Here is a 24,987-nt window from a genome sequence, read left to right as displayed (position 1 = left end):
GCAGCTTTTTGATCTCCTTTCAGCCAGTTGTCAGTGATGTTTTGACAGCAGCGTCACATCTGTGCTGTTCCTCACTCAAAAACTCAAAAGCGCAGAAAGAAAAAGAACAACGGGTTAAACAGTGCAGCGTTTCCTCCTGCATTGTGTTTTTTATCTTTCCCCTGCCTTGTTAAAAACAACCTGGACAAACAGAATACCAATGACAGCAGCAGTGTGACAGTCTGAGATTACAGGCAGCTGCAAGTAATTCAGAAACCTAAGCCTGAAATGTCTTTCTACAGGAAACACAAATAATAAGACCAGCAGAATGGGGGGAGACAGTGTTTATTAGCAGGATATTTACATTTGGAGGGAAAACAGAAAGCAGTGTGATGACATACGTCACAGTCCTATGTTTGTGCATCCTGGTAGAGAACATTTGCCACCAGTTCCCTCACTGCAGCTGGATCCTCAGCATCTGTGGGGGCAAAAAGCACAAAGTGGCAATTTACCGTTGACAATGAGCATTTACTGTGAACCACGATGAGAGGTTTCTAAGAATTCAGTCCAATTATATACAGAGAGGGCATTTGCAAAATCTTCGGTCTTCAGGTTAATGTATGAAACAAAAAATGGTGCATTATTATTTGATTCTCACTATGTAAGAGCTCTGGCTACCAAAAAAATTGATTTCTTAATAGTGTTTTTTTTTTTACATTTAGAAATAAAATGACCCCTATAGATGCAAGTGCAAGTGAGGGGATGGATGTAAGGGGATCTGATGAGTCCCTTAGAAAACTTTTTATCAATTGTCATGTTGCTATACACAGGCTGATTACACCGTACAACGCCAATTCACAAAACAAGTTGGGACAGTACGTAAAATGGAAACTAAAATGAAATGAAATGATTTGTGAACCTCAAAAATCCAGTATTTATCCACAAAGGAACACAGTATACATATCAAATGTTTAAGGTAAAACAACAACAAAAAACCTGAAAGAGCAATTTGCAACTACCGTATTTTTTTCGAACTATAAGGCGCATTAAGCGAAACAAAACAGTCAGATAAGTCAAACTTTATTCAACTCATTCACAATAACCACATAAAATCAGTTCGAGGTCAGTAAGCACAACCAGAATTAATGCATAAAGCGCATCTGATTATAAGGCTCACTGTTGATTTTTGAGAAAATTAAAGGATTTCAAGTGCGCCTTATAGTCCAAAAATTACGGTAATTAGGTTCAGTGGCAAAAGGCTAATAAGAGGACCGGGTACAAAAAGAGCATTTGAGGTAAACATGAGCAGAAGTTCACCAATCTGCAAGACAGATAGTTTATGAAGTCGTTGTCAGCGACAGCTCTGATTTTGTAAGAGAAAAGAACTGCTTGTCAACAAGAAGGAAACTTTAAAGTGTTTTTATTGGAATGGAAAGTTCAATGGCTTTTTATTTTTGCACACTGGTGCAATTTAGCTGTACCCAGTGGAGCACAAAGGAACAAGTCCAAATTACCTAATACGTTATTAAAATACCAAAACAGCAAAAAAAAAAAAAAAAAAAAATAGAACTGAGTACTATAACAGTACTCCATGTAGCTGAAAAATCAACCAACCACAGTAATTTAAAGCTTAAATAAACAAAATTTTTGATTAAACACGCTAAGTAGAGCTTTAAGCTCACACGCTCAACACAATCAACTGAATGAAACTTAAACCCTCTTTCACTGACTCACTGGTCAAAATCTACAAATTAAAAGCACCATGATGTCAGTGTTTATAGCTAGTAAGGTACATATAATTACTTATAAATCAACTTAGATATTTTAAGTATATCTGTGAGAAAACATTCAATCTTCAGTACTTTACAGCATATTTTGTAAATAATTTTACATTTTAGAAGCTTAACTTGCATATTTTAAGAGGAGTGTGACTTCATTCCATGTTTAGACACACAATAAACAAAAAAATAAAACATTTCAGGTTAAATAATCATTGGACTTCAAGAGAAATAATTGACTGAAGCAGATATTGCGGGTTAACGGGAGGAAAAAGTATCCGTGAATACTCCGAGTTTGATGCAAAGTGGCTTCTTAAGTTCACTTTTAATGACACAAAACCAGATTTCAAGGTCAAAATGTTTTGTCTCTGACATCTCAATGGAAAAAAACCTGCTTACCTTGCAAGGTTTAAAATGCTTCAGGCTTGAAACTAGTTATTCGCTCGAGTTGAAGCAAGTTGATGATTGACCTCCTCCATTATAAATTAAAAATATAAGACCAGCTGGCCCTTTTTAGCAACTTTTTCACAAGAACTGAACTCTTAGTAATCACCATTTGGTTTAAAGGGCACTTGCTACAATAAGAAAAAGTAAAAATAAAACAGCAGGGAAGCACCTGAGAGCTGCTGGGAGGTCAGATGGAGGCAGGTGACACCAACATGCACAGTACAGAGTACAGCGTTTGTTTTTTTTCTCCCCTTGTCTCTGGATGAATGTCTTTAATAAATAGACTATATTAATATTCACGGCACCTTTACTTTCTTAAAATGAAGTACATATCTATAACTATATATCCCTTTAGTTTCTATATGACATAATGGACAGATGATTTTTTTTTTGTGTGAAAATCTGTAAATAAAAAAATTATAAATGCAAAATATTCAAATGTTGAAGTGATAAACATGACCAGAAGCAAACACAACCATCAAGAAAAAAACAAACAAACAAAAAAAACCTAGAGAAATTGCATTTCCTGCGAAAATGCAGTATGAATGCTTATTGCTGAAGAACTTGTTGAAAAACAGCTGAAATAAGCTAAAAACACGCTGAAATGTAGCTGAAATGGAAGAAGAAGCCTAAGTTAGCAGAAGAAAGTAGAAAAAACACAGATTTGCTGCATTTGGTTTAAATAAGCAAAAATGAGTACAAAATTAGGTAATTAGCTAAAAAAGCAGAACTTAGCCAAAATAGTTAAAAAATAGCTGAAAAGGCAGATAGAAGCTTATACTACCACAAGGAAGCGGACGAAGCTAAAATGAGCTAAAAAATGTGGAATTAGCTGAAAAAGCTAAATTTAGCACAAAACACCTAAATAGTAGCTGAAATAGCAGAAAAAGCTAAAACTAGCAGAAAAAAGCTGAAAAGAGCACAACAAGATGAAATTAATAGAAATAATTTAAAGAGGCTGAAAGTAGCAAAAACTACTACGAAAAACTTGAAGTTATCTGAAAACAGCTGAAATTAGCTAAAATGCTAAAAAGAAAAGGTAGATGAAACTGTAGAACAAGCTTAAATTTGCAAAATAAAGCAGAACGAACATGTTTGCTGAGAGCAGCAGAAATAAGTACAAAAAATTAAAATTACCTGAAAAAAGCAGAAATTTATAAAAAAGCAGCTGAAAAGTAGCTAAAAATAAGGCAGAAAATAGCTTAAATTACCAGAAGGAAGTGGAAAGAGCACATTTGCTACATTAGGCTGAAAAAGTTAAAATTAGCATAAACAGCTAAATAGTAGCTGAAACAATCTAAACTTGCATAAATAAACTGATAACAAGCTGAAATAAGCAGAAATAATTTCGAAGAAGCACAAAAATGTTGTAGTTAGCAGAAATAATCTAAAAGGATCACAAAACAGCTGAAAAAAACAGCTGAAATTAGCTGAAGGTAGTTGAAAAAAAGTTTAAATTAGCACAAGGAAGCTGAAAGAAGCTGAAGCAGCACAAAATGTGAAATGAGCAGTAAAAGGTTGTAAACACATCTAAAAGTTTGAAGGATGTAAAATGAGCTCAATTCATTTTCTATGAGAAAAAAATGTCAGAAAAGGATAAATATTTCAAAAGCTAAAGTTGCACTAATACCAAAAGTCATAGCACGATTGTCCTGAACGAGCTGAACGTTTTTATATATGATTTTTTGAAATAGCACAAAAATTGTGGAATGAAAAAGATGCTGAAAAAGTACGGAAGAAAAATGGATCACAATAGTGTGAATGCTTCAAAAACAATCACACAATATTCATACAAAAACAAGCACTTTAAGTTGCTCCGAGAACTTTTGCTGGTATGTTTGAGTGCCGTCAAAAATGAACCTAAACATTAGTTTCCACATCTTGAGAAGGTGCGTTTGATCAACAAGGTTCACTGTCAGGCATGTGTAAATTTGTCATTTAAATCATTTTTTTATCACCTCTTGTAAAATACTTCATATTGAAAATCACTGACACAGCTGGAAGATTAATGTTCTACCATAAAAAAGCAATGAAAAGACGAGCAGGAAATAAACAACCGCAGTGGATTTTCAATGATTAACCAAGAAATGACTGATGATAAAATGTGCTTTAAGTGTTGTGTTAAAAAGTCCAAACAGATTTGATCCATCCATTTTCTTCCACTTATCTGGGGTTGTGTCGCGGGGGTAGCAGCCTAAGTAGGGAGGCCCAGACTTCCCTCTCCACAGCCACTTGGTCCAGCTCCTCCGGGGGAATCCCAAGGAGTTCCCAGGCCAGCCGAGAAACATAGTCCCTCCAGCGTGTCCTGGGTCTTCCTCTGGTTCTCCTCCCAGTGGGACGTGCCCGGAACACCTCACCAGGGAGGCGTCCAGGAGGCATCCTAACCAGATGCCCGAGCCACCTCAACTGGCTCCTCTTGACGTGGAGAAGCAGCGGCTCTACTCTGAGTCCCTCCTGGATGATCGAGCTTCTCACCCTATCTCTAAGGGAGAGCCCAGACACCCTGCAAAGAAAACTCATTTCGGCCGCTTGTATCCGAGATCTCGTTCTTTCGGTCACAACCCAAAGCTCGTGACCATAGATGAGGGTAGGAACGTAGATCAACCGGTAAATTGAGAGCTTCGCCTTTTGACTCAGCTTTCTCTTCACCACGACAGACCGGTACAGCGCCCGCTTCACTGCAGATGCCGCACCTAACCGCCTATCAATCTCTCGCTCCATTTTTACCTCATTCATGAACAAAACCCCGAGATACTTAAACTCCTCCACTTGAGGCAGGACCTCCTCCCCGAAGATACTTATATCAAGTAGTAAAAAACATTAATATTCTTCCCTACAAAGCTGCATTACAGCAGTCCAATATCACACAATCCACAAGAATAATTTGCATGAAAGTGTAATCTCATGATATAAACTGATATATATTCTATAGCTCACATATGCTGAAAGTGGGTTTACATCATTTACAGGCCAGTCAACATATCAACGCAACACATGAAAAGTTTAGCTTCTCAGTTAAAACATAAATGAAACACCCTGCTTAGATACAGCTGCAAGAACACCAGTTCTTGATTCTACAGCTGATAACATGCATCCAAAAAAAAAAATTAAAACAACAAAAAACTGACAAGGAGTGGACCCAGTGTGAAATGGAGCAGCCTGTTAGCCTTCAGAAGCTAATTACGCAACACAAAAGGGTCTTTGGTAGGGCTCAGGAGTCCAACAAAGCACAACCTTATAAAAAAGCACAAAAACTGGTCACCAGTAAAAGCAGAAACCAAACCAACTAATTTCAATATTTAAAGAAGCTGCACCAGGGTGCAACGAGGCAACAAAAGCATGCGAGGAGAGACACAAGCAGATGAATGTGCAGGCTAAAGGTAGGCCTGATGCCAGTAAATGTTATTTTTTAATGTATTTACTCGTTTATTAATTATTTATTTGTAAACATGTTTTAATTTGGTGTATTAGTAGGCGATTTATTTATTTATTCAGGTCTCAAATGAGTCCCCGAGGCTCAATGGGACTAACCTGTATAAATAAAGGTTGAATGAATTTAGATTTTTAAATTAGAGATGAAAATCATAAAAATCAGTGACTTCAAGCCAGAAAAACGGTTTGGGACTTTTATTAGTCACGTTTAATCTACAACAAAAATCTACTGGATTTTTCTTTTTTTTCAATAAATAAAGCGCACTGGATTATAAGGCGCATTAAGCGAAACAAAACAGTCAGATAAGTCAAACTTTATTCAACTCATTCACAATAACTCAGCATTGTTCAGTTGTTCCACGTAAAAACAATTCGAGGTCAGTAAGCTCAACCAGAATTAATACATAAGGTGCACCGGATTATAAGGCTCATTGAAGATTTTTGAGACGCTCTCGAGGTCACTGTAAGAGTTCTGATAAGGATGGGATAATCAACCAGTTTTCTCTGGTGAGATCCGTAAACATTCTCGAGGTATGTCGAGGAATGGCCAAGAATAACGTCTATGAGAATCCAAGAGTCCTGAAATTATGACACAAAGTTTATTCAGCTGGTTCCATCTGGTTATCAGTTGGAAATTCCTCAGGGAGGCGGTGGTGAGCGTCAGATCACATGTTCTCCAGGCGAATTCAGATAAGATGACCTTCAAGGCCAGCCAGGGGAGCCAAATTCAGATAAACACACAGTTGTTTTGGGGACATGCAGAACTTAATGACATCTACCTTGAGTCTGTGTTGGTCCACTCGGTTCTGAAATGTCCAAATTACATGTCCACACCGATGGAACGTGACTGAGTAAAATCCCCGAGATCTGATCCATTCAGCCCAAAGCATTTGAGTCTGGGTACTCGAGGCACGAACCAAACCATCATAAAGGCAAGCAGCATGATCGGGTCCAAATTTGCTGCCGACGACTTCCTTGATTGTTGATAAAACCAGCAACCAGCCGAATCCAAAAAGCAGGAACCAGTTATTGTAAATCCAATTAAATATGTGTCCTTAAAATCCACAAATGGCACCAGAGATAGACACATCATCAAGTCTTCAAGTCGATGAGATATCCAGCTGCGTGCGTGCCAACAGGGCAAATCGGCTAGCCTAAAGCCTGTCTTCTCTTCGAAGAAATGTTGTAAATTGTGTTGAGAGACCAACTGATCAAAACAAGTCCATAATTATGGTTTGGAAGATATGCAAGAGAGGCTCAGAAGTAGTTTCACAGACAGAGCAACAAAGCTAAAGAGCTCAAACCACACAGAGTGTCCGCCATTTTGAGAACCCAAGAGAGACAGCCCATGTTACGTCAAGGGGCCTTCCTCCCATTTTTATTAGAGAAGCTGCTCAACTTTCCAATCTTTGGCTCAAACAGTCTTATATTGCCATCAGGTGGTCAAAAAAAGATACACCAAACTAATCAACATTAATTCTAAAATTTGACAATTAATTATTGTTAAATTTCAAACAATATTATTGTTTATCGCAATAATTTCTGAGACAATTAATCGCCCAGCAAAATTTGTTATCGTGACAGGCCTAACGCCTTTTAGTCTGAAAAATACGGTACAAGAAAAGAGGCTCTAAATGTAGGAATAGCTGCTATTATTATTTCACATAAAAAAGCTATGTACACTTTTGCTAAACAGAAAAACAAACAAACAGTTTTTCTAAAATGTCAACCTTTAAAAGTGGAAAAGTGTGGGCGGTAAACTTGCAGATACTGAGGATTTTGTTAGAAATGGGGAGTTAATATCTCTCCTTCCTGCTCGTTAGCATTCAGGTCAGACTCTGGGTGTTAACGACAGGATGGAAGAAACGATCCCACCCAACAATCACAGCTGGTCAGCTGTTCAAATTCAAGCTCACACCGAGATGATGTCAGTTTTGAGTTTAATGAACGACGCTCCAGTCTGAGCTGAAGCTGTTTATGTACTCACCAACTCCCAGCGCCTTCAGGTGGCTTTTAAACTCGGGCTTCTCCTCCAGCACACGCAGCAGGTTAGTGGACTCCATACGCTCCAGCTTCACCTTCCAGTAGATGTAGATTTTCTGATTGAAGCTGACGTACACCAGGCAGGGGCTGTTTTTACCCTCCTTACATGTATACTGACCTGCAAACAGTATTTAATGAACGAATGCATGGTATGTGAAATAAACACAAATGCAAAACCGGCTTCCATGTAAACGAAGAAACAATCTAATCTGCACGGATAAACAGAACAGACAAAAAGTGGAACGTAAAGAGGAGCATGTAGGTTTATAAAATAAAATAAACCAATCTTAACAGAATAAAACAGGCCAAACAAGGTTTATTTCTTTAATTCACTCACTTCTGCACATGTAGCTCTATAGATACAGAAGCTTAACACTGCCACCTGGTGGTGCTGATTTGCATTACTACAGCTGAGGGATGGATCCAAAGGTTCAGAACAAATGGGGCCAGAACGAGCTACAAGACTTAACCAAAGTCATCCTAGCAATACATTTTACGTGCTTGAAAAAAAATATTTAGACGATTTATGCTTAAATCAAAATGATGCAGAATTATCTTGTTGCATTTTCACAAACTTTAATGAAATAAAGCACAAAGCAAACAAACTTGATTGGCCGCTTGAGAGCGATGAATATAAATTATCCACACAGCGAGAAGTTTCAGAGAAGCACTATTGTTAAACGGCGTTCTGCTTCAGGCATCCTAGTTATTGTTTTTAACGTCCAAAATGGCAGAGGAACACGTCTGATTTTTAATCCGCATAACACAATACTCAATGACAACCACGAGAGCAGATTTATGGACATGATAGATGTTCTGCACAGAATTCAACGATTCAAAGAAGAGCGGCTTTGTAGGATCGGAAAGATGAGAGAAAATATATTTATCCGGAGTGAAAAACATTTGATATATGCAAAAAACACTTTACTCTATTTCTGTTTTTACTTAAATCAGAACCAAGAATACTCACAAGTTGTGTGACTGTTGTGACGTTGGGCTTTGGAAGCCTTGTATGGTTAGTTAGTTAGTTAGGTAGGATGGATGGATCAATGGATGGATGGCGTTTAAAATGCTGAGCGCTGCACTTTTGTCTCAATATGTCAAATCATTGTTTCATCTGTCTCCATGTGTTCTTGTTGCTGAGGCAGTGGAAGTAATCTGAGGTGCTTATTTTCTAAACAAGATGTCCCACTGGCTTTCAAACACCAAACTACATTAAAGCCAAGGCCCAAAGATCCAGTCCCCTGGCACAAACAGAGTAATATTGTGTATGTTGTTCAGTGTCAGAAGGGTGATCAGTCTTACATTGGGGAAACTACTGTATTTTCCGGCGTATTAGTCACAGTTTTTGTGCGTAGATTTGCCAGTCCTGCGAAGCGACTTATATATATATTTTTTCCCACCAGACATTTATCATTAAAGTGCATTTATTACGGAAAAAGTTAAACTGAGACACACATTTGCTATAATGTCGAGTAAATAAATACCGTAATTTCCGGACTATAAGTCACTACTTTTTTCACACACTTTGAACACCTCGGCTGATACAATGCTGCGGCTAATTTATGGATTTTTATTTTTTATTTTTGGATGGACTAACGAGCTTCATGCCACCAAAACATTGCACTTCGTCACACCCAGGCACTCACATAGCTGCTCAGTACATGTCTCTCTTGGGGGGTAGCGATCAATGACTTCCTGGGAGACTGCTGTATATTTTTTATCAGCTGTGTTACACGCACTGCTCAGAAAAAAATATATTTTTTTTTTACTGTATTTGTGCGTGTTACCGGTAAATTAAAAGTAAAAAAAAAAAATCTTTCTGTGTAAATATCTCATGTTACACGAACACCCGCGACTTACAGACAAGTGTGGCCTATTTATGTAAAATGTAAATTTTCTTTTTAAATTTACTGGCGCAGCTTATATTCAGGTGCGCTCAATAGTCCAGAAATTACAGTAACTGCTTTTATATGTTAATCTTGTTAAATTTCAAAGAATTGCAACAGCGAGTCCTCTTGTGCGCGCTCCCATGGCTGCCAATCGATTTTTGGCACGACACCGGCCCACGTTTCCCGGGGGTCAGAGGTGAAGCATAATAAATGCGACTTATACTCCGAAGCGAATTATATGTTTTTTTCCCTCTTCATGATGCTTTTTAAGACTGATGTGACTTATATGCTGGAAAACAGCCACTGGCCAAAAGGATGGCCCAGCACAGAAGAGCAACATCATCAGGCCAGGACTCTGTGGTCTACACTCATCTCCAGGGATGAAGATGTTCACATCCTGGACAGAGAGGAACGATGGTTTGAGAGAGGAGTAGAGGAGGCCATCTTTGTGAAAAGAAACTGTCCATCGTTAAACAGGGGTGGAGGCCTCCGGGTTCAACTGTCCCCCTCTTACAATGCTGTTATTGCTAGTATCACTCAGCCTCCTGTGGATAGCAAGTGGCCATGAGGGCACTAACAATCAATTGTTAGATTGATGTGAACAGCTAGTTCTGGCTGTTACCATCAAACTGGTTGATCCACTATGAGAAGGTGCTATTTGTTTGTTGCAGCTCCTCAGACTGAAGAAGTCTTTTGGATAAAAGACAAAACATTTCAACAAAGAAGAATCCGTCCAGAGGACCTGCCTTAACCTCGTTAGATTCATCAACCTGGATAATGGAGCATGCACCAGGACGTCTTGTTTTTTGTAGTATTTTTTAAGGCACATCTGAGTCACAGGATGAATAAACAAATGTGATACTGATTTGTCCTGATGCATGCTCAATAATCCAGGTGTGATCCGAATCCAGAGTAGAAAACAAACCCAAGCATGAGGTTACTCACCAGCGCAGAAAGCGTTGACGTTCTCATCGAACTGGAACCGCACCACAGTTCGATTGTGGTCGATAATGTAGGTTTGACCGTCCCAGGCGCACGCCACCACCTCTTCTCTGCCATCGCCCTACGAATAAACACATCCAATTATACTGAATCTATAACACATGTGGCCGATCTTTTCTCGACGTGGCTTTGAGCTGAAAACGTTGACGATTCGCAACAAACCATCCCAAACGGACTCACAGTGACGTCAAGCTTTTGCAGAGCGAAGAGCTGATGATCCACCTGCACCGACCACAACAGCTGCTCCGAACTGTCCATCAGCTTCAGGGTTCCTTTAACACGAGAGAGACAAAAAAACTGATGACATCATCACAATTAGTCAATCCCAAGACACTCTTCAAAGTTAGTCTTCACTAATCAGTATTCTAGGAAGAATAATCATACAGTGTTAGCAGAGCATTTTGTGTCCATGTAATATTTTATAGGGATGCACGATATTATCGGCATGGTATCGGTACCGGCCGATATTGGCGATAAAGTGAAATATCGGACATCGGCCAATCCATCAAAATAACTCACCGATACAAAAGGCTTCTGTTTTAAGTAAATTTTTAATTTAAGAAACTGTCAAGTATATATATTAATGCACTACTACATATGCGCTTTTCACTTGTTGCTTGTGAACCGGTTGAGTTTAGATTTGTGAAAATTGACAAATTTGCACTGTTCGAGTGTTGTCATTGTGTTAGAGAGTAAATGTCATGAATAAATTTGACATTAAACATAATCCAAGTTGAAGTGTTACATCATTGCCATTCCCCTATTTTGACATCTGCATTTGGTAGCAGGCCAAACTGACAAAGACCATGCAGAATAATGTAGTGTTTTAATTCCACGTCAGAGAAAGCTATGTAGTCTCTGGAAGTAGGTCTATATTTTTGCATATTGGCCAAAAATCCAATATCGTGCATCCCTAATGTTTTGACCCAATAAAACAACACTGAACTAAATAAAACCACGATAAAAAGAAAATGGTCCTTTCAGGGAATTTTTGGTCAAAGGTTATGTATGTTTTTATTATTACGGCTGAGAACATTCTTCTCCTCTGCCCTAAGAACAAGAAGCTCTGTTGTCTCCCAAAATATCTCTGCCCATGAACCATATGTTTGTGTAAACGAAGAGTGCTGTGTAAGAAGACTGCAGCTGGCTTCAAGGTGATAATGCTATAAAAGCCGCAGATAACGCGGCTCGTGGCTCATTTCTGTGACTGGTCTTCATGTGTATACATGTATGTATATTTATATACATTTGTGTATATAACCTGCCTGAAATTTGTCCTTGCAAGTAAAATACAGGTGAAAAAAAAATTGTCACCTGTCGTGAGAGTGGTTCTTTTGAAAGCGAGATAATTTCTCCAACAGCTTCCAATAAAACAGTCATGCTTGAGTTCAACTAATCTTCTTGTCAACAAGTTAACAAAAGAACGCATCACTGTGTATTTAACTACAGTTTCCTGAAGGCATTGTTTTTTTTTTTAATTCATTGACCTCACGTCATTAATATAAAAGGTGAATGATAATCATCGGATCTTATTCTCTTTTTAAAGTTTTTCCTTTATATAACGAAAACTTCAAAAAACAGTAAATAACAGTTTATTGGATTGATTTGTTGGGTCTCACTTCTTGAATAAAAATAATGTAAAAATTAAAAACTAAAGATCTTTACACAAGGTTTAAAATAAAAACAAATATTAAAATAAATATATATTTCCCTTCGCTGTTTCCATGTAATATTAGTTGTTGTTTGTAATAACACTAAAGGCAACTTATGTTCAGTTATTTTTAAAAACAAAATTTATTTTGTAGCTTTTTACAATTCTTTTTTTTTGTCAGTGTCAGAGTTAATTACGGTTTCTAATATTTGAAACAAAATGATGATCTGAACATTTAATATTTTGTTATTTTATTAATTTCTATATATCAAATCAACTTTATTTATAGAACATGTTGAAAACAACCAAGTGTATAATTAAAAACATAAAACGAAACAAAAATAAAAACAGACAAGTATTGAAACAGAAAATAGATACTCGTAAATAAAAACATGATATACACAAGTAAAAATCTAAAACTACTTAAAAGCCTAACCTTTATTTGAAAATTAAAAAAAAACAACAAAAAAAAACGCTTCAAACAAAAAGGGACTACTTATCCCAAATATATTTTTTATTTTTGTCTTATTGGAAAAAGAAGTGAAAGACTTACCATCTAAAGTGCAAAGTGCAAACAGGCCACATTTTGAGGATTCCTCCTTTGAACCTGTTGAAAAACAGATGAATAAAAACATAAAGCATTCAGAAAACTCATTTTTGTGCTCCTTTCATTCATAAACAACTAAATTTTCTGCTAAAGCAGTAAAACTAGTCAGATAATAAACCATTTCCTGTGTTTTGTACCTTTGCTTATGCTGCCGATGAGATGAGTGGAGACGTTCTTGTTGTGTATTCGCCCAGTGGTCAGGTGGAGAGCTACGTCTCTGGAAGGTCCCTCGCTGTGACGAACACATTAAAGCTGATGTAACCAAACGTTCGGCTTGTAACTGAAATTTGACAAGGTTTACCTCCCCGGCGTGGCGGGGGCGTCCTCTTCAGATTCTGTGGAGTCCTGTTGCGTCCACGTACAGAGCAGGATGGCGTAACCGCAGCCCGGCTGGGACACCATGAGCTCCGGTAAACCCTCTGGACCTGGATTCACCGACAGACTGTCCACCTGCAGAAGAACAAGCATCCTGTTTAAGTCTAGAATAACCCAGAGGAAAGTCGGCACGACTTTATGCTAACTCTCAAACGAAAGCAGCACTGGTTAAAAATATGATGCAAGTACAGTTTCCATTTGTAAATAACAGGTACACACTTTTCCTGGCTCAAATTTCCAGACCACCTTTGACGTCCAAATATGAATCTTTAATGTAAATAAAAACTATAGTGTGCGCAAACATATTTAGTGAGAAAAATAAAAAACTTCTGTCATATCTTTATATTTAGAGATGCGCCGATCCGATATTAGCATCGATATCGAGCATGCTTGATCGAGTATCTGTGACAATGTGACCGATCCATAAGGACAGGAGCTGATTGCTGTTAATTTTAAATATCTGCCATGCTTTTTCTTCATATGTCAGCGCCTTTATTATTTATTTTACATTATATTTAGAATCCCTGAACCATTTGAAAGGCTTGTTGAGTTTTTTTTTTTTTTTCATGTTTGACCAAAGTTGTCAACCTATTGTTTTGGCCAGTTTCAGCATATTTATGATTATTTATTTTACATTGGATGTTATACTCATAACTGCACGGACTGAACAAATTAAAAGTTGTTATTTTTACATGTTTGAACAAACTTGTGGTGTGTTTAAGTGTGCTGTACTGGTGCAGTTTTCAATCAAGCACAGTTTTTCTGTATGAGATTGGTATCGGATCGATAAAATTTTCCAACCGATACCAACCGTCGGATATCGGTATTGGTATCGGAAGTGGAAAAACCGTGCATCCCTAGTTATATCCACATTTTTAAGGAACACTACGGTGAATATGTTTGATATTTATGTATAAAAAATGACAAGTTAAAATATAAAATAGGCATTTTTTTTTACAATTATAAAAGATACATTAAAAATTAAAAAAATTGAAAAGCTCAAAAGCTTAATTTCCCTCTTTCTTGTAATATATTAAAACAACCCTTCACATATAATTTCAGCTTTTTGTGCCAACACAGATGAACTTTGAACTACTAACACAACAGAATCTATTCCAGCTAGAAATTACTCAGCGTACATGGATTAGATTATTACTAAAGTGATGTTTGTCTTTTTGCTGTTTCTCCGAGATGCTACCAATTAGCAGCTTTAATTCTGTGAGCAGATATTTGTAGTAAACTAACTGGGCATTTGAAGATTTTGTTAATTTAGTTATTTTTGTTTTGCAAGTGGATTTTCTTTAAACGCCATTAGGCTTGCATGTGTCAACATCAAGGCCCGAGGGCCAAATCTGGGCCCTTGTTAACATCTTATCTGGCCCACCCAAGACATTTTAAATGCTAAATACTTTTATCTCTTCTCATTTTGCTTAAAAAACAAAAAAATAAAAAAAGGTACTACATTCAAAATAAAATTAACAAACATTTCTTCTTAAACTTGACAATAATTACTAATTATTGTCAAATTTCAAACAATATTATCGTTTATCGCAATAATTTCTGAGACAGTTGCCCAGAAAAAATTGTTATCGTGACAGGCCTATCCGTAGTTTCCACCACGCTGGAAAACAAACTCGGATCCACAATAACTTTTATCTGTTCTCTCCATCCTCCACGATTATCCACAGCTCGTCTTCCAACATGGCAGCTACCATCTACACACAAACTGTGACGTCACCGCGGAGAAGTCTTTTGAGTAAAAAGTAAGAAAACAAAATAATCTGGGTTCATGCTTTCTGCTGATAAATAAAAACTGAATTGAATAGGTTGGTTATTTTTTACATTAATTTCCTAAACCGTAAAAGTTTTTCCTGATTCGAGACCGTAAATTAGTTTATTAGCTTTATTTCACATTCAAAATAAATGAAAGACTTTTGTGTTAAAAAGCCAGCCAAGCACACCTGTCCCTCCAGAAGCCACTTCTTGAGTAGAACCAGCTGACCGGACCCCCCCTCTGAACTGTCAGATGGTTCTTCCCAACGAAAAGCTCGCACCACTCGGTCTGTGTAGCCCACCACCAGCTCGCAGCGCCCATCTCCATCTGTATGAACGCACACGTCAAAATCAGCACAATATACGAAGGCAATCTTTGAAGGAACGCGAATCACCCATCGCCTTTTAGGCTGGAGTTTTAGAATAATAATAAACAAATAAATATAACCATTTAGGTCAAATTTTAAGGTTATGTTATGCAAGATCTAACACGATGTCACGTGAGTTAATAATTTACTTCAATCAAAGTACGTGTTGTGGATGATCGTCAGCAACTACCACATCAAATTTAAGTTAATTATCTGTAAATTTGACCGAGATCATCATTTTTATGTTGGCTAAGTTTGATTCGCTGTGGTGGTCATAATGAATTGGATGGATTTCAAATGTCCATCCTTTGCACTGAACATTTAGTCATAACCTCCTGAGAGTTTTACTGAAATTTGCCCAGTAGTTCATGAGATATTTTGCTAACAGACAAAAAACAAAAGTTGCCAACCGGTAATTGCAGCGTTTTACCCAACAATCTCAAGCAGTCTATTAGCCTTCAGAGGAAGGGTTGGGGAGGACTCTCAGCTACAACCACATTCAATTTAAGCTAAATATCTGTAAATTTGATGGAGTTATAGCCATTTTTGTGTTCGCTATAGTTGATTAGCTGTGGCGGCCATTTTTAATCAGGGCCACTCCAAAATCTAAATAGTTGTAGCTGTACATCAAGTGGTAACTTTCTGAAAGTTTCAACAAAATATCTCTAATAGTTCCTGAAATATTTTGCTAACAGACAGAAAAGACCTGCACAGCCTGCGAGAATTGTACCAATATCGCTTATGAGGATGACTTTGGTGTTGGCAGGAATATGCTGGGTGAAGAAGGGCCTCTGGTCATCGAGAGACAGGAGCTCGTGCTGGCTCGAGGAATCCGATTTGTTGGGGTTGGCAGCTGTCAGGTCGAAGAGGTGAAACCAGCCCTCTGCACCCACAGCAACGACCAGGTTCTGACAGACGCACAGGAAGAACTCAGTCGGGTCACTTCTAACATGCGATGACATCCAGCTGCCACGGTTTCTCTCCTTTTCTCACCTTTCCTTTGTTGCAGACATCTCCAACCGCGACGCACGTCAGCTGTGAACACACGACACGTTACGCATCCATCCCATTTGCTCTGAAATGATTCGTGTGCTGGTTCTGCTGGTTCTGCACTGACCATGCCCACGCAGGTTCTAGTGATCCAGGGCTTGGAATCGTCATTCTTGTAAACAAGCAGCTTTCCACTCGTGTCTCCAACGATCAGTTCGTTCAGCTGCAGACGAGGCAAACAGACGGCGTCTCACTTTGCTGCAGGAGCTGAAACTGAGCGAACAGCTGATCAAAACAATACTTTGCAATCGAGCCCGATCGATAAATCAGTAGGGGCAATATTTTATAGGCGTTTGGGTGATAATTGACCCATTATGCTGATATTGTTTGTCTGAAATCTTTACTTCTCTGCAAAGAAAAAAAGCTTAGGGCAATATGGACCAAAATGAATCTCAATATTTTTTATTTATTTACAAAAATTGCGATATACGATATATATCACAATATTTTTTCTTTCCATTAAGTAATAACAAAAATATATTTGAGTCAAAGTTTTGTCGCAATTGTCACACAGGCACATTTATAAACAGCGGTAACTGTACAAAATAAATGCCTAAAAAAATTTTATTGTTTATTTTTTTTAGACATCTATTTACATATATTAATAAATTAATGCCGTGCTTCCGCTCTGTGTTCCTCTAAAAGGCACAGCACGGCTAAATGAGTTCTGAACGTGGTTTATTGCAAGGAAGGAGTCAGTGAGGAGAAAGAAGAAAACTATACTTACGTCCAAAAAAAATAAAATAAAAATCTCGATATTTTTTAAATATCGCGATATCGTCCAGCTCTAGTCACTACTAAGTAGACATTCAGTTAAACAAAGGGCATTTCTTTGTTTAATTTATATTTTTTTAACACACTTGATAGCTTTATGGGGATTAGTGGAAGACAGAAAATGTGAGCGCACGTTAGGAAGACGGTTTCAAGACTTCAAGTAGTAAAACAGGTTGGTTAACATAACATTACTTCTTAAATTATGATCTGCTTCTGTCCAACATATAAATTAGGAGAAGGAATTTTCTTAAGAGACAGATCTGTGGCCCAAACTTCAATTAACTAAATATAAATTAGATGAACACATTAAATGTGCACTTTCATTTTGACGGACAAATTCCCATATGACATTTCAAGACTCAATTTAATTAAGAAAACAACACACACACACAAAAAACCCCTACATTACCGAGTCGTTGTCTGCGTCTCCCAAACAGATGGCGTGAGGAAACATGGTTCCTGAGAAGTCCAAGCTGACCTGGTGAACAAAGTTTAAAGAGCGCATTGCTGCTGCTTTATTTCACCAAGATAGTCCAAATTTGTTGTCTGATAAAAACAAGAAACAGCCGCTAACTCTTCTCGCAGCAGCACCACTTCCTCGAAAACAAAACCACGTGACTAAAAACTACAGAAGCTCGGTGAAGTCAAAAATGCTGATCCGCAAACCAAATCTGTGTTTTTATTTAAGAGTTTCTATCTTGTGAAAACTAAGAAACATATTTTAAGTTTTTGAATACAATAACACGACGTTTTGTCAATAATCATTTTTATTGTGTTGAGATTAATTGATTTAAAACGGCTTTTTTAGTTGAATAATTCCTATCCACATACATTTTTAATAAAACACATAATGATAAAGATTTGTTTTCATGTGGCAACCTTTTATAACTAGTCATTTTGTTTGGTTTAGACAATTTTTTTTTTAGTTTTCTCTATCTTAATAAAAAGCATGAAGAGAGCACATGCACCGTGTTTTTCTTCCATGTTATTTGTGTATTGTCATATAATTTACTGTGAAATATATATATATAGAAATTTAAGAAAAAAATGGATGAATAAAACTATTTCAGCAGCCTTCAATGCTGTTGAAAACAACAGTTTATTTTATTTGACAAAAATAAAAAAGTGGCTTGTGTGTGATTTATTAAACAATTCCAACGTATTATGTAATTTTCATACCAGAAAATAACATGACAATAAAACAAATATAAAATCTTTTGAATTTAAAGTGTCTAACAATGCAATTGTCCTTTCCAGAACTCAGATATAATAAATGTAAATGTCAGCTGTCACATTACACTTTGGATTATTATAATTTTTTCCTCTTTAAAAATTTTACACGTGTAGAAATAATGGAAAAAAAATAAATCATATCAGTTTTATTCTTGCTGCTGATCCTACAATTGTCCACTAGAGGGAGGTATTTTACAACAACTTGTTTAATCCAGCAGAAAACACCTCTAGGTTTTCAGTGGCAGGACAAACAACTGAAGATAAATGTTTAAAAGGACCGTTTAAAGTCGTTGAGTATTTCTGTGTTTTAATTTTTTATTTTTAATAAATAAATATGATTTTTGTAAAGGATTTGGTATTCTCATTTTCGTGACAAATGATTACCTCTAAGGTTTTAAAACCATTGTCAAATGGTCAAATCAGAGTTTTCCGTTTGTTTCATTTCAAATTAATTATAATGATAATCAAATTGAAACATAATCCCTTTTGTCACAGATCACGTCTAACCCTTCTAACGTTTTGTTTGATTACAAAGAAAGAAGGAAAAATACAAAAAGTAGTAAATAAATGGGGGGTTAGGACGCTTAGATGTCAGAATAATTATTACAGTCTGTTTGGACTGAAGAGTCCGAGTGGTTCCTCAGCCTGAGGAAGACCAGCAAAGTCCTCACAAAGCGCTAATTGGACTCTGGAAGCCCCCCTGAGAAGGGGCATGGATAGGTTTCAGAAAGCCTGGAGGTTGCGTGGAGGCAGTGGATTGGGGGTGGGGGGGGGGGGGGGGGGGGGGGGAGAAAAGAACCGACGCCTCCTCTTTAAAACTCTGCTGGGCGAAAAGGGGGGAGGAGATGAGGGTGAATAAGGGGGTGAGGAAAGAAATGAAAGTATACGTGGGTGGGTGTGCGTTCTGGTGGCTGTAGCTATGAACGCACACAAAAATAGAGGGAAAAAATGAAAAGGGGCACGCACACACACACACATACGCACACGCACATTTGCAAAAAAAATGTTCAAACGAGCTGCACACCTTATAAGGTGGGTTTGGTTTTACGCACGCGTAAAGACGCTTAGCGCAGGGAACAGTTCGGTCCTCTTTTATTGTTTCATCATCCTTCGAGTCTCAAAGCAACAATAATCAGGAGCACACACCCCGTCCGCGCCACTGTAAGCACACTAAGTGTGGCAAATCATTCACAAAGAACACACACACACCACCAACACCAGTTTGCGCCTCAGCGTTCCGCTTGGTGCAGCCGGATGATCGGCTCCAATCAAAGTGGAACATCCAGCCTCTGCTGCACAATAAGAGCCTGAAATCAGGCGGCACTGGGGCGCGTCTGTTCTGGTAACAATAAAACCTGGACCGAGTCCAACCAGCATCTCCAGCTCGTGAGCTCTGAGAGGAAAAATGACGCGTGAAAGCGGCTCCGGTCGCCTCAGGTGAGCTGCCTCTCAGACCCACACTGCTTTATTCCTTTACGATGTTAAACACCTAAACTCGCCCAAACAGATTAAATTGTGCTGTTACTTCCTTAAAGAGGCAATCAATTTGTTCATATTAATTTTTGATAACATTAATAATAAAATTAGCACGAGCCGCTCTGAGATGAGCAAACTTGATGAACTGGTTCGGGACTTGTTGCTCCGCGCGCTCCTCCTGACTCGAAACAAAACCAAACGCACCCCTGCCTGTTTGTTTAGTGCTTCAAGTGGCACGCGTCCGGCGCGCGCAACTCACCGGTACCCGGCGCAGGAGTCTAAGGTGTACACACGCGACCAGTGGGCGTGGCCAACCCCCCCCCACCCAATCCAAAGGCATTGAAAAGCGGTGGCGTCTGTCTGCAGGACTCAGAGCTTTGAGAAGCGCGCCAGGCAGCAGCCAGGCGGACTGCCCCTCTGAAACAAGTGCGCAACAACACGTGAACGGCACGAGCGGCGCGCACCGCCTGGAAACCCGGTGCTTCATCTTTATTGCTTCTTTCTCTCTGCGGGGATGGAGCTCACAGCCAAAATGGAAATTATGCAGCAGCAGTTGATGCCCGCCTGCTTCTTCTCGGCCGCAGCGGCGGCGCAGAGCATCCAGCTGAGCCCGAGCTGCAGCAGCCAGAGCAGCCAGAGCAGCCAGAGCAGCGGGAAGTCCAAGCAGCCCAAGCGCGCGCGCTCCTCGTCCCCGGAGCTGCTGCGCTGCAAGCGGCGCCTGAACTTCGCGGGCTTCGGCTACACGCTGCCGCAGCAGCAGCCGCACGCGGTGGCGCGGCGGAACGAGCGGGAGCGCAACCGCGTCAAGTTGGTCAACAACGGCTTCGCCACGCTGCGCGAGCACGTGCCCAACGGCGCCGCCAACAAGAAGATGAGCAAGGTGGAGACGCTGCGCTCCGCCGTGGAGTACATCCGCGCGCTGCAGCAGCTGCTGGACGAGCACGACGCGGTGAGCGCCGCCTTCCAGTCCGGCGTCCTGTCGCCCAGCATGTCGCAGGGATACTCCGCGGACATGAACTCCATGGCAGGCTCACCCGTGTCCTCCTACTCATCTGATGAGGGCTCATATGACCCCCTCAGCCCGGAGGAGCAGGAGCTGCTGGACTTCACCAACTGGTTCTGAGCATCTGTAAGCAGAGATGACGTCATTAAGATGAAACAAATCACTGACTTTGAACTCCAAATTCAACTGTTCTTTTTGTCTCCCTCACAGAAGGATCAACACATCATGTTGAGCTTGGGGTGGTCCGGGAAGCGACTGGTGGTCCTCGAGAACAAGATGCACTGCGTCCTAACTCACCAGTCCTCCACTGGCTGACTGAACAGGCCGCGAGGTCCTGGAAACTTGGGGATGATCAGCCCAGAGATCTGCGCCAAAGGATTAAACGAAGACGGTTCCCCCCCAGCAGCAAGGGGGATCCTGGTCCGATAAACAAAAGAAGTGGACTCACGCTCATCGGCAGCACAAGAAAAACATTATTTAAAATGTTGCTCCTCATCTATGCTAAAAAAAACCCACCCACTTTAGGAAACCTCTAAATCAGTAAATCTTCCAAGTCGCGGATTTATTCTATTAAATTCTATATCAAACGCCTTTTTTTAGAAACATATTAAGATATTTTTGTATGTAAGAGATTTATAGATGTTTTGTACACATCCTTTTGTATATATTTTGAATATATTGCGAAGTTGCTTCTATTACCTCCTGCTAATGCAGATCTATTTCTCTGGCTCTTCTGTTCACGAGGTTTCCAGAAGGAGTTTGACGCTCCGATGTTTGATTCTAGCACCAATGTGTCTTATTTAATGGCAAAAACACTCATCTTGTTGCATTATGTGTCACAATGATCAAATCTTATGCAGCTATTGTACCAAAACAGTGCGATGGCCATGCGTTGTATGTTTGTACTGCCAGCTCTATATCTGCTTACATAAACAGATGCTATTTCTTTATAACCATATTTTCTACAGTCTGAGAATAAAAGGAGATGCTATTAAATTTATTCTTTCCATGACTTCTTTTTATTTAAGGAACGGGGTAAATGTCTGATCAAGAGATGATGATACCCGGGATAGAATAAAAAAAGGCACAACAGACTTTATTACAGAAGAAATCCACTTTTACGCACAGTTACGCGCATTTTACGCATTCGTTCTTATCAAATAATTTCAAATCTAGGAGAGAGTGGCTCATTAACGCTTTTGTTTTCAGCTCCTTCTCAGAAGCCCTCACTGGTCAGCTCTGTTTAGTCTCTTTTGTATTATCTGCAACACCAGAAACTGTTTTAAACAAGTGGGAAACGTGCGTAAAAGGCATTAAAGCTCTATATTCTAAAACGTTTTCTACTTTTTTTTTTTTTTTTTTTGGGGGGGGGGGGGGGGGGGGGAGGGGGAGGTAAACATTAAGATGCGATAAACGGGGATTGTTTACCTTAAAATATTCAAGTAAACAAAAACGTTCCCATAAAACTTGAGTTCTGTGCTGTCCCACAGAGAGGTTTGTTCAGCTTTAATCCGTGCGTAAAAGGCGAGGATTTTAAAGTTGGAGAAAATTAAGTTCTGATGCTACATTGAAGTCAACGTTAAAAATAAAAGGGAAGTGGGCCTATTTGCGTGTGGGGGGAGCAGCGGGGGTCTGTGAGGGGGGTTCGAGTTTTTGTGTGACAGGTAGGACAGAAGCTGCAGCCCGGGCGCGTGTCTGCTTTAATGAGCGGATGGAGTCTGGATTGTGGTCGAGTGGAGACATGGAGCCGAACTGGCTGATGGCGTGTGCCTCCTGACAGCAGCATGTCGCTGAACACACAAACACCACCTGGGGAAGAGGAGTGGGGAGCTTGGTGTTTGTGCATGTCTTTCACATCCCTTTGGTTTTACTTCAGAGGATGGAGAAAAAAGTAAATAAATAAATAAAATGAAACATTTAACTCAGATTCACATTTTTTTTTATTTCAAGAAAGAAATAAGAAATAACTTAATGTTGTGTTCAGGTTTCCATCAATTATTTTCAAAAGAGGGTCCGTGGGCCACACAGGGGTCTGGCAGGAATACATGGAAAACTTCTAGAAACATAAAAATAACAGAAGATATGCAGATTTAACTAAAACGTGGATTTTCATTATATTACCCTTTTGGTCACAGTGAACATGAAACATTTGGTGATTCAAAGGAGAAAAAAAAATCTGCCAGCACATTTTTTTGTTTATAAATCAGGAAATAAGCATAAATTCAAATTTATGTTTCAATAACTCCAGAATTTAACACCAAATATGCACCTTTATTGATTGCTTGGGTATTTCTTGTTTGGTTTTAGCGAGTCGCGCAGTTCTTCTCATCCTGAACATTTCATTGCACAGTTGACCTTGTGTTAACCTGCATGTGACAAATAAACAACATAACAACAAATTGTAAAGCAAAGACAGTTTTTAGGTTTTCAGATAATATTAAAATATATATATATATCAGCCAGAATGTGGATGGTCTTTGGTTTTTAGGTGTGCAATAAGAACAGTTTTCTCTTCACAACAGATAGACCCATGATGGTTTTGAACACGCACAAAATTTACATAGTGAGACCAAACGTCCATTGTTTGAATTAAAGAGAGAAAAGGGAGGGTTTGATCTGGACTCTCACAAAATAGGTAAAAAAAAAAAAATCAGGTTAGGGGTTTGAATTACCATTCAAAGTATATCTTCATACATTAAAAACATTTCTCACATTTAAGCATGGAAGAATCTGATTTTATAACTTCAGACATAAAGTAGACCTCCCCCACTGTCAATTATGGAACCTGGTTCTTACAGGGTAAGGACCAGACAGATGTGCTTCTGTATTTGGTTCTAACAACCAGATAAGTACATGATACTTACTGACCGCATGCCTAAAACTTACAGGAGACCTACAGGATCTGGGTTTAGTTATGAAATGGCTTGTTATACTGTACTGAGTACTTGGTTGGGGAGTCAAACTCAGTTACAAAAGGGGGCCAAAATTAAAAACTTGGTCCAAGCCAAGGGTCGATTTCAGTCAATATACTCCAGTCAGATAGCCGACATGTTGGTTGCAGGGTCATCAACAAGACTTTAATTGGTCCCATTTAATGTTCTCCATTGCTCTTTCTGTCAAAATGAAAGCTTACTGAAAAAAATGACCTTTTTTCTGGATTTAAAGTTAACAAACTGCCCTGAGAGGTCTGCACTAAACAAAGTATTTAGTAGTTTTTTTTTTAAGCAAAGTGAGAAATGATTAGGGGCCAGATACAATGTTATCAAGGGCCAGATTTGGCCCACTGGCCTTGACTTTGACACATGTGGTGTAAAGTATACTGCTAGGCTGAGGGTAGGCACCAGGATGTATTACAGTATGAATTGCCGCCCACAGTTTGGTGACAGATGTATAAAACTTTGAGAACCTACAAATACATTTTCAGGAGATTCTGATGCGTGTTCAATATAAATCTAACAAGGTTGTCTGGATGGAGTCTTCTTTCTTGAAATGCTTCTTCTTTTATCCAGAAGACTTCTTCAGGGTGGAATGGTGGCTCAGTTGGTAGAGCTGTTGCCTCTCAGCGAGAAGGTCACCAGATCAAATCCGGCCAGGGACCTTTAGGTGAAGTTTGCATGTTCTCTCTGTGCATGCGTGGGTTTTCTCCGGGTTCTCCGGTTTCCTCCCACAGACCAAAAACATGCATGTTAGGCTGATTGGTAACTCTAAATTGTCCCTAGGTGTGAGTGAGAGAGTGAATTGTTGTTTGTCTTGTTTGTCTCTATGTGTCCCTGTGATGGACTGGAGACCTGTCCATGGTGTCCCCCACCTCTCGCACAGTGATTGCTGGACATGGGCACCATGAACCTGTGACCTGAAAAGGAAGTAGTGGGTAAAGATAATGGATGGATGGACTTTTTCAGGACTGAAGAAGTCTTTTGGATAAAAGGCAAAACGTTTCAACAAAGAAGAATTCGTCCAGAGGACCTGACTCGAACTTGTTCGATATTTTCAGGAGGTTTATGTACACAAGTTCTGTTAACTTATTTTTCATGTCACTCTCAAATTGAATACTGTTCTGCAGCACCGATTCTGTAAAGCTCTTTGTGATCACAGTAATGAATC

At 39.1% G+C, this 24,987-nt stretch overlaps 2 protein-coding genes across 2 annotated transcripts; one reads left to right on the top strand and one right to left on the bottom strand.

Annotated features, from left to right (window-relative positions):
* Nucleotides 1-314: 314 nt before the first annotated feature.
* itfg2 (integrin alpha FG-GAP repeat containing 2) lies at nt 315-17,700 on the bottom strand. The gene is made up of 12 exons (XM_037695673.1): nt 17,581-17,700; nt 16,465-16,560; nt 16,341-16,382; nt 16,078-16,255; nt 15,168-15,307; nt 13,133-13,281; nt 12,969-13,063; nt 12,778-12,831; nt 10,754-10,845; nt 10,517-10,634; nt 7,624-7,797; nt 315-457 (listed from the first exon to the last, which is right to left on the bottom strand). The coding sequence occupies exons 1-12, from the start codon at nt 17,674-17,676 to the stop codon at nt 390-392; spliced, it is 1,302 nt and encodes a 433-aa protein (XP_037551601.1). The 5' UTR covers nt 17,677-17,700; the 3' UTR covers nt 315-389.
* A 2,557-nt stretch (nt 17,701-20,257) lies between these two features.
* On the top strand, nt 20,258-21,860 carry ascl1a (achaete-scute family bHLH transcription factor 1a). The gene is made up of 2 exons (XM_037695688.1): nt 20,258-21,009; nt 21,094-21,860. The coding sequence occupies exon 1, from the start codon at nt 20,395-20,397 to the stop codon at nt 21,001-21,003; it is 609 nt and encodes a 202-aa protein (XP_037551616.1). The 5' UTR covers nt 20,258-20,394; the 3' UTR covers nt 21,004-21,009; nt 21,094-21,860.
* Nucleotides 21,861-24,987: the final 3,127 nt, after the last annotated feature.

The sequence above is a fragment of the Nematolebias whitei genome, chromosome 22, assembly GCF_014905685.2.
Source record: "Nematolebias whitei isolate Nwh7 chromosome 22, NemWhi1, whole genome shotgun sequence".
Lineage (NCBI taxonomy): Eukaryota > Metazoa > Chordata > Actinopteri > Cyprinodontiformes > Rivulidae > Nematolebias > Nematolebias whitei.
Note: the sequence above shows the minus strand (reverse complement) of the source record. Positions and strands in the feature narration are given on the sequence as shown.

Coding starts and splice junctions, on each gene's coding strand:
- itfg2 (XM_037695673.1), bottom strand. CDS start 17,676: ATGCGCTCTTTAAACTTTGTTCACCAGGTCAGCTTGGACTTCTCAGGA. Junction 10,846..12,777: donor TGCACTTTGCACTTTAGATG/GTAAGTCTTTCA, acceptor CTCGTGTTAAAG/GAACCCTGAAGCTGATGGAC. Junction 458..7,623: donor CCTGAAGGCGCTGGGAGTTG/GTGAGTACATAA, acceptor TTGCCCCCACAG/ATGCTGAGGATCCAGCTGCA.
- ascl1a (XM_037695688.1), top strand. CDS start 20,395: ATGGAGCTCACAGCCAAAATGGAAATTATGCAGCAGCAGTTGATGCCC.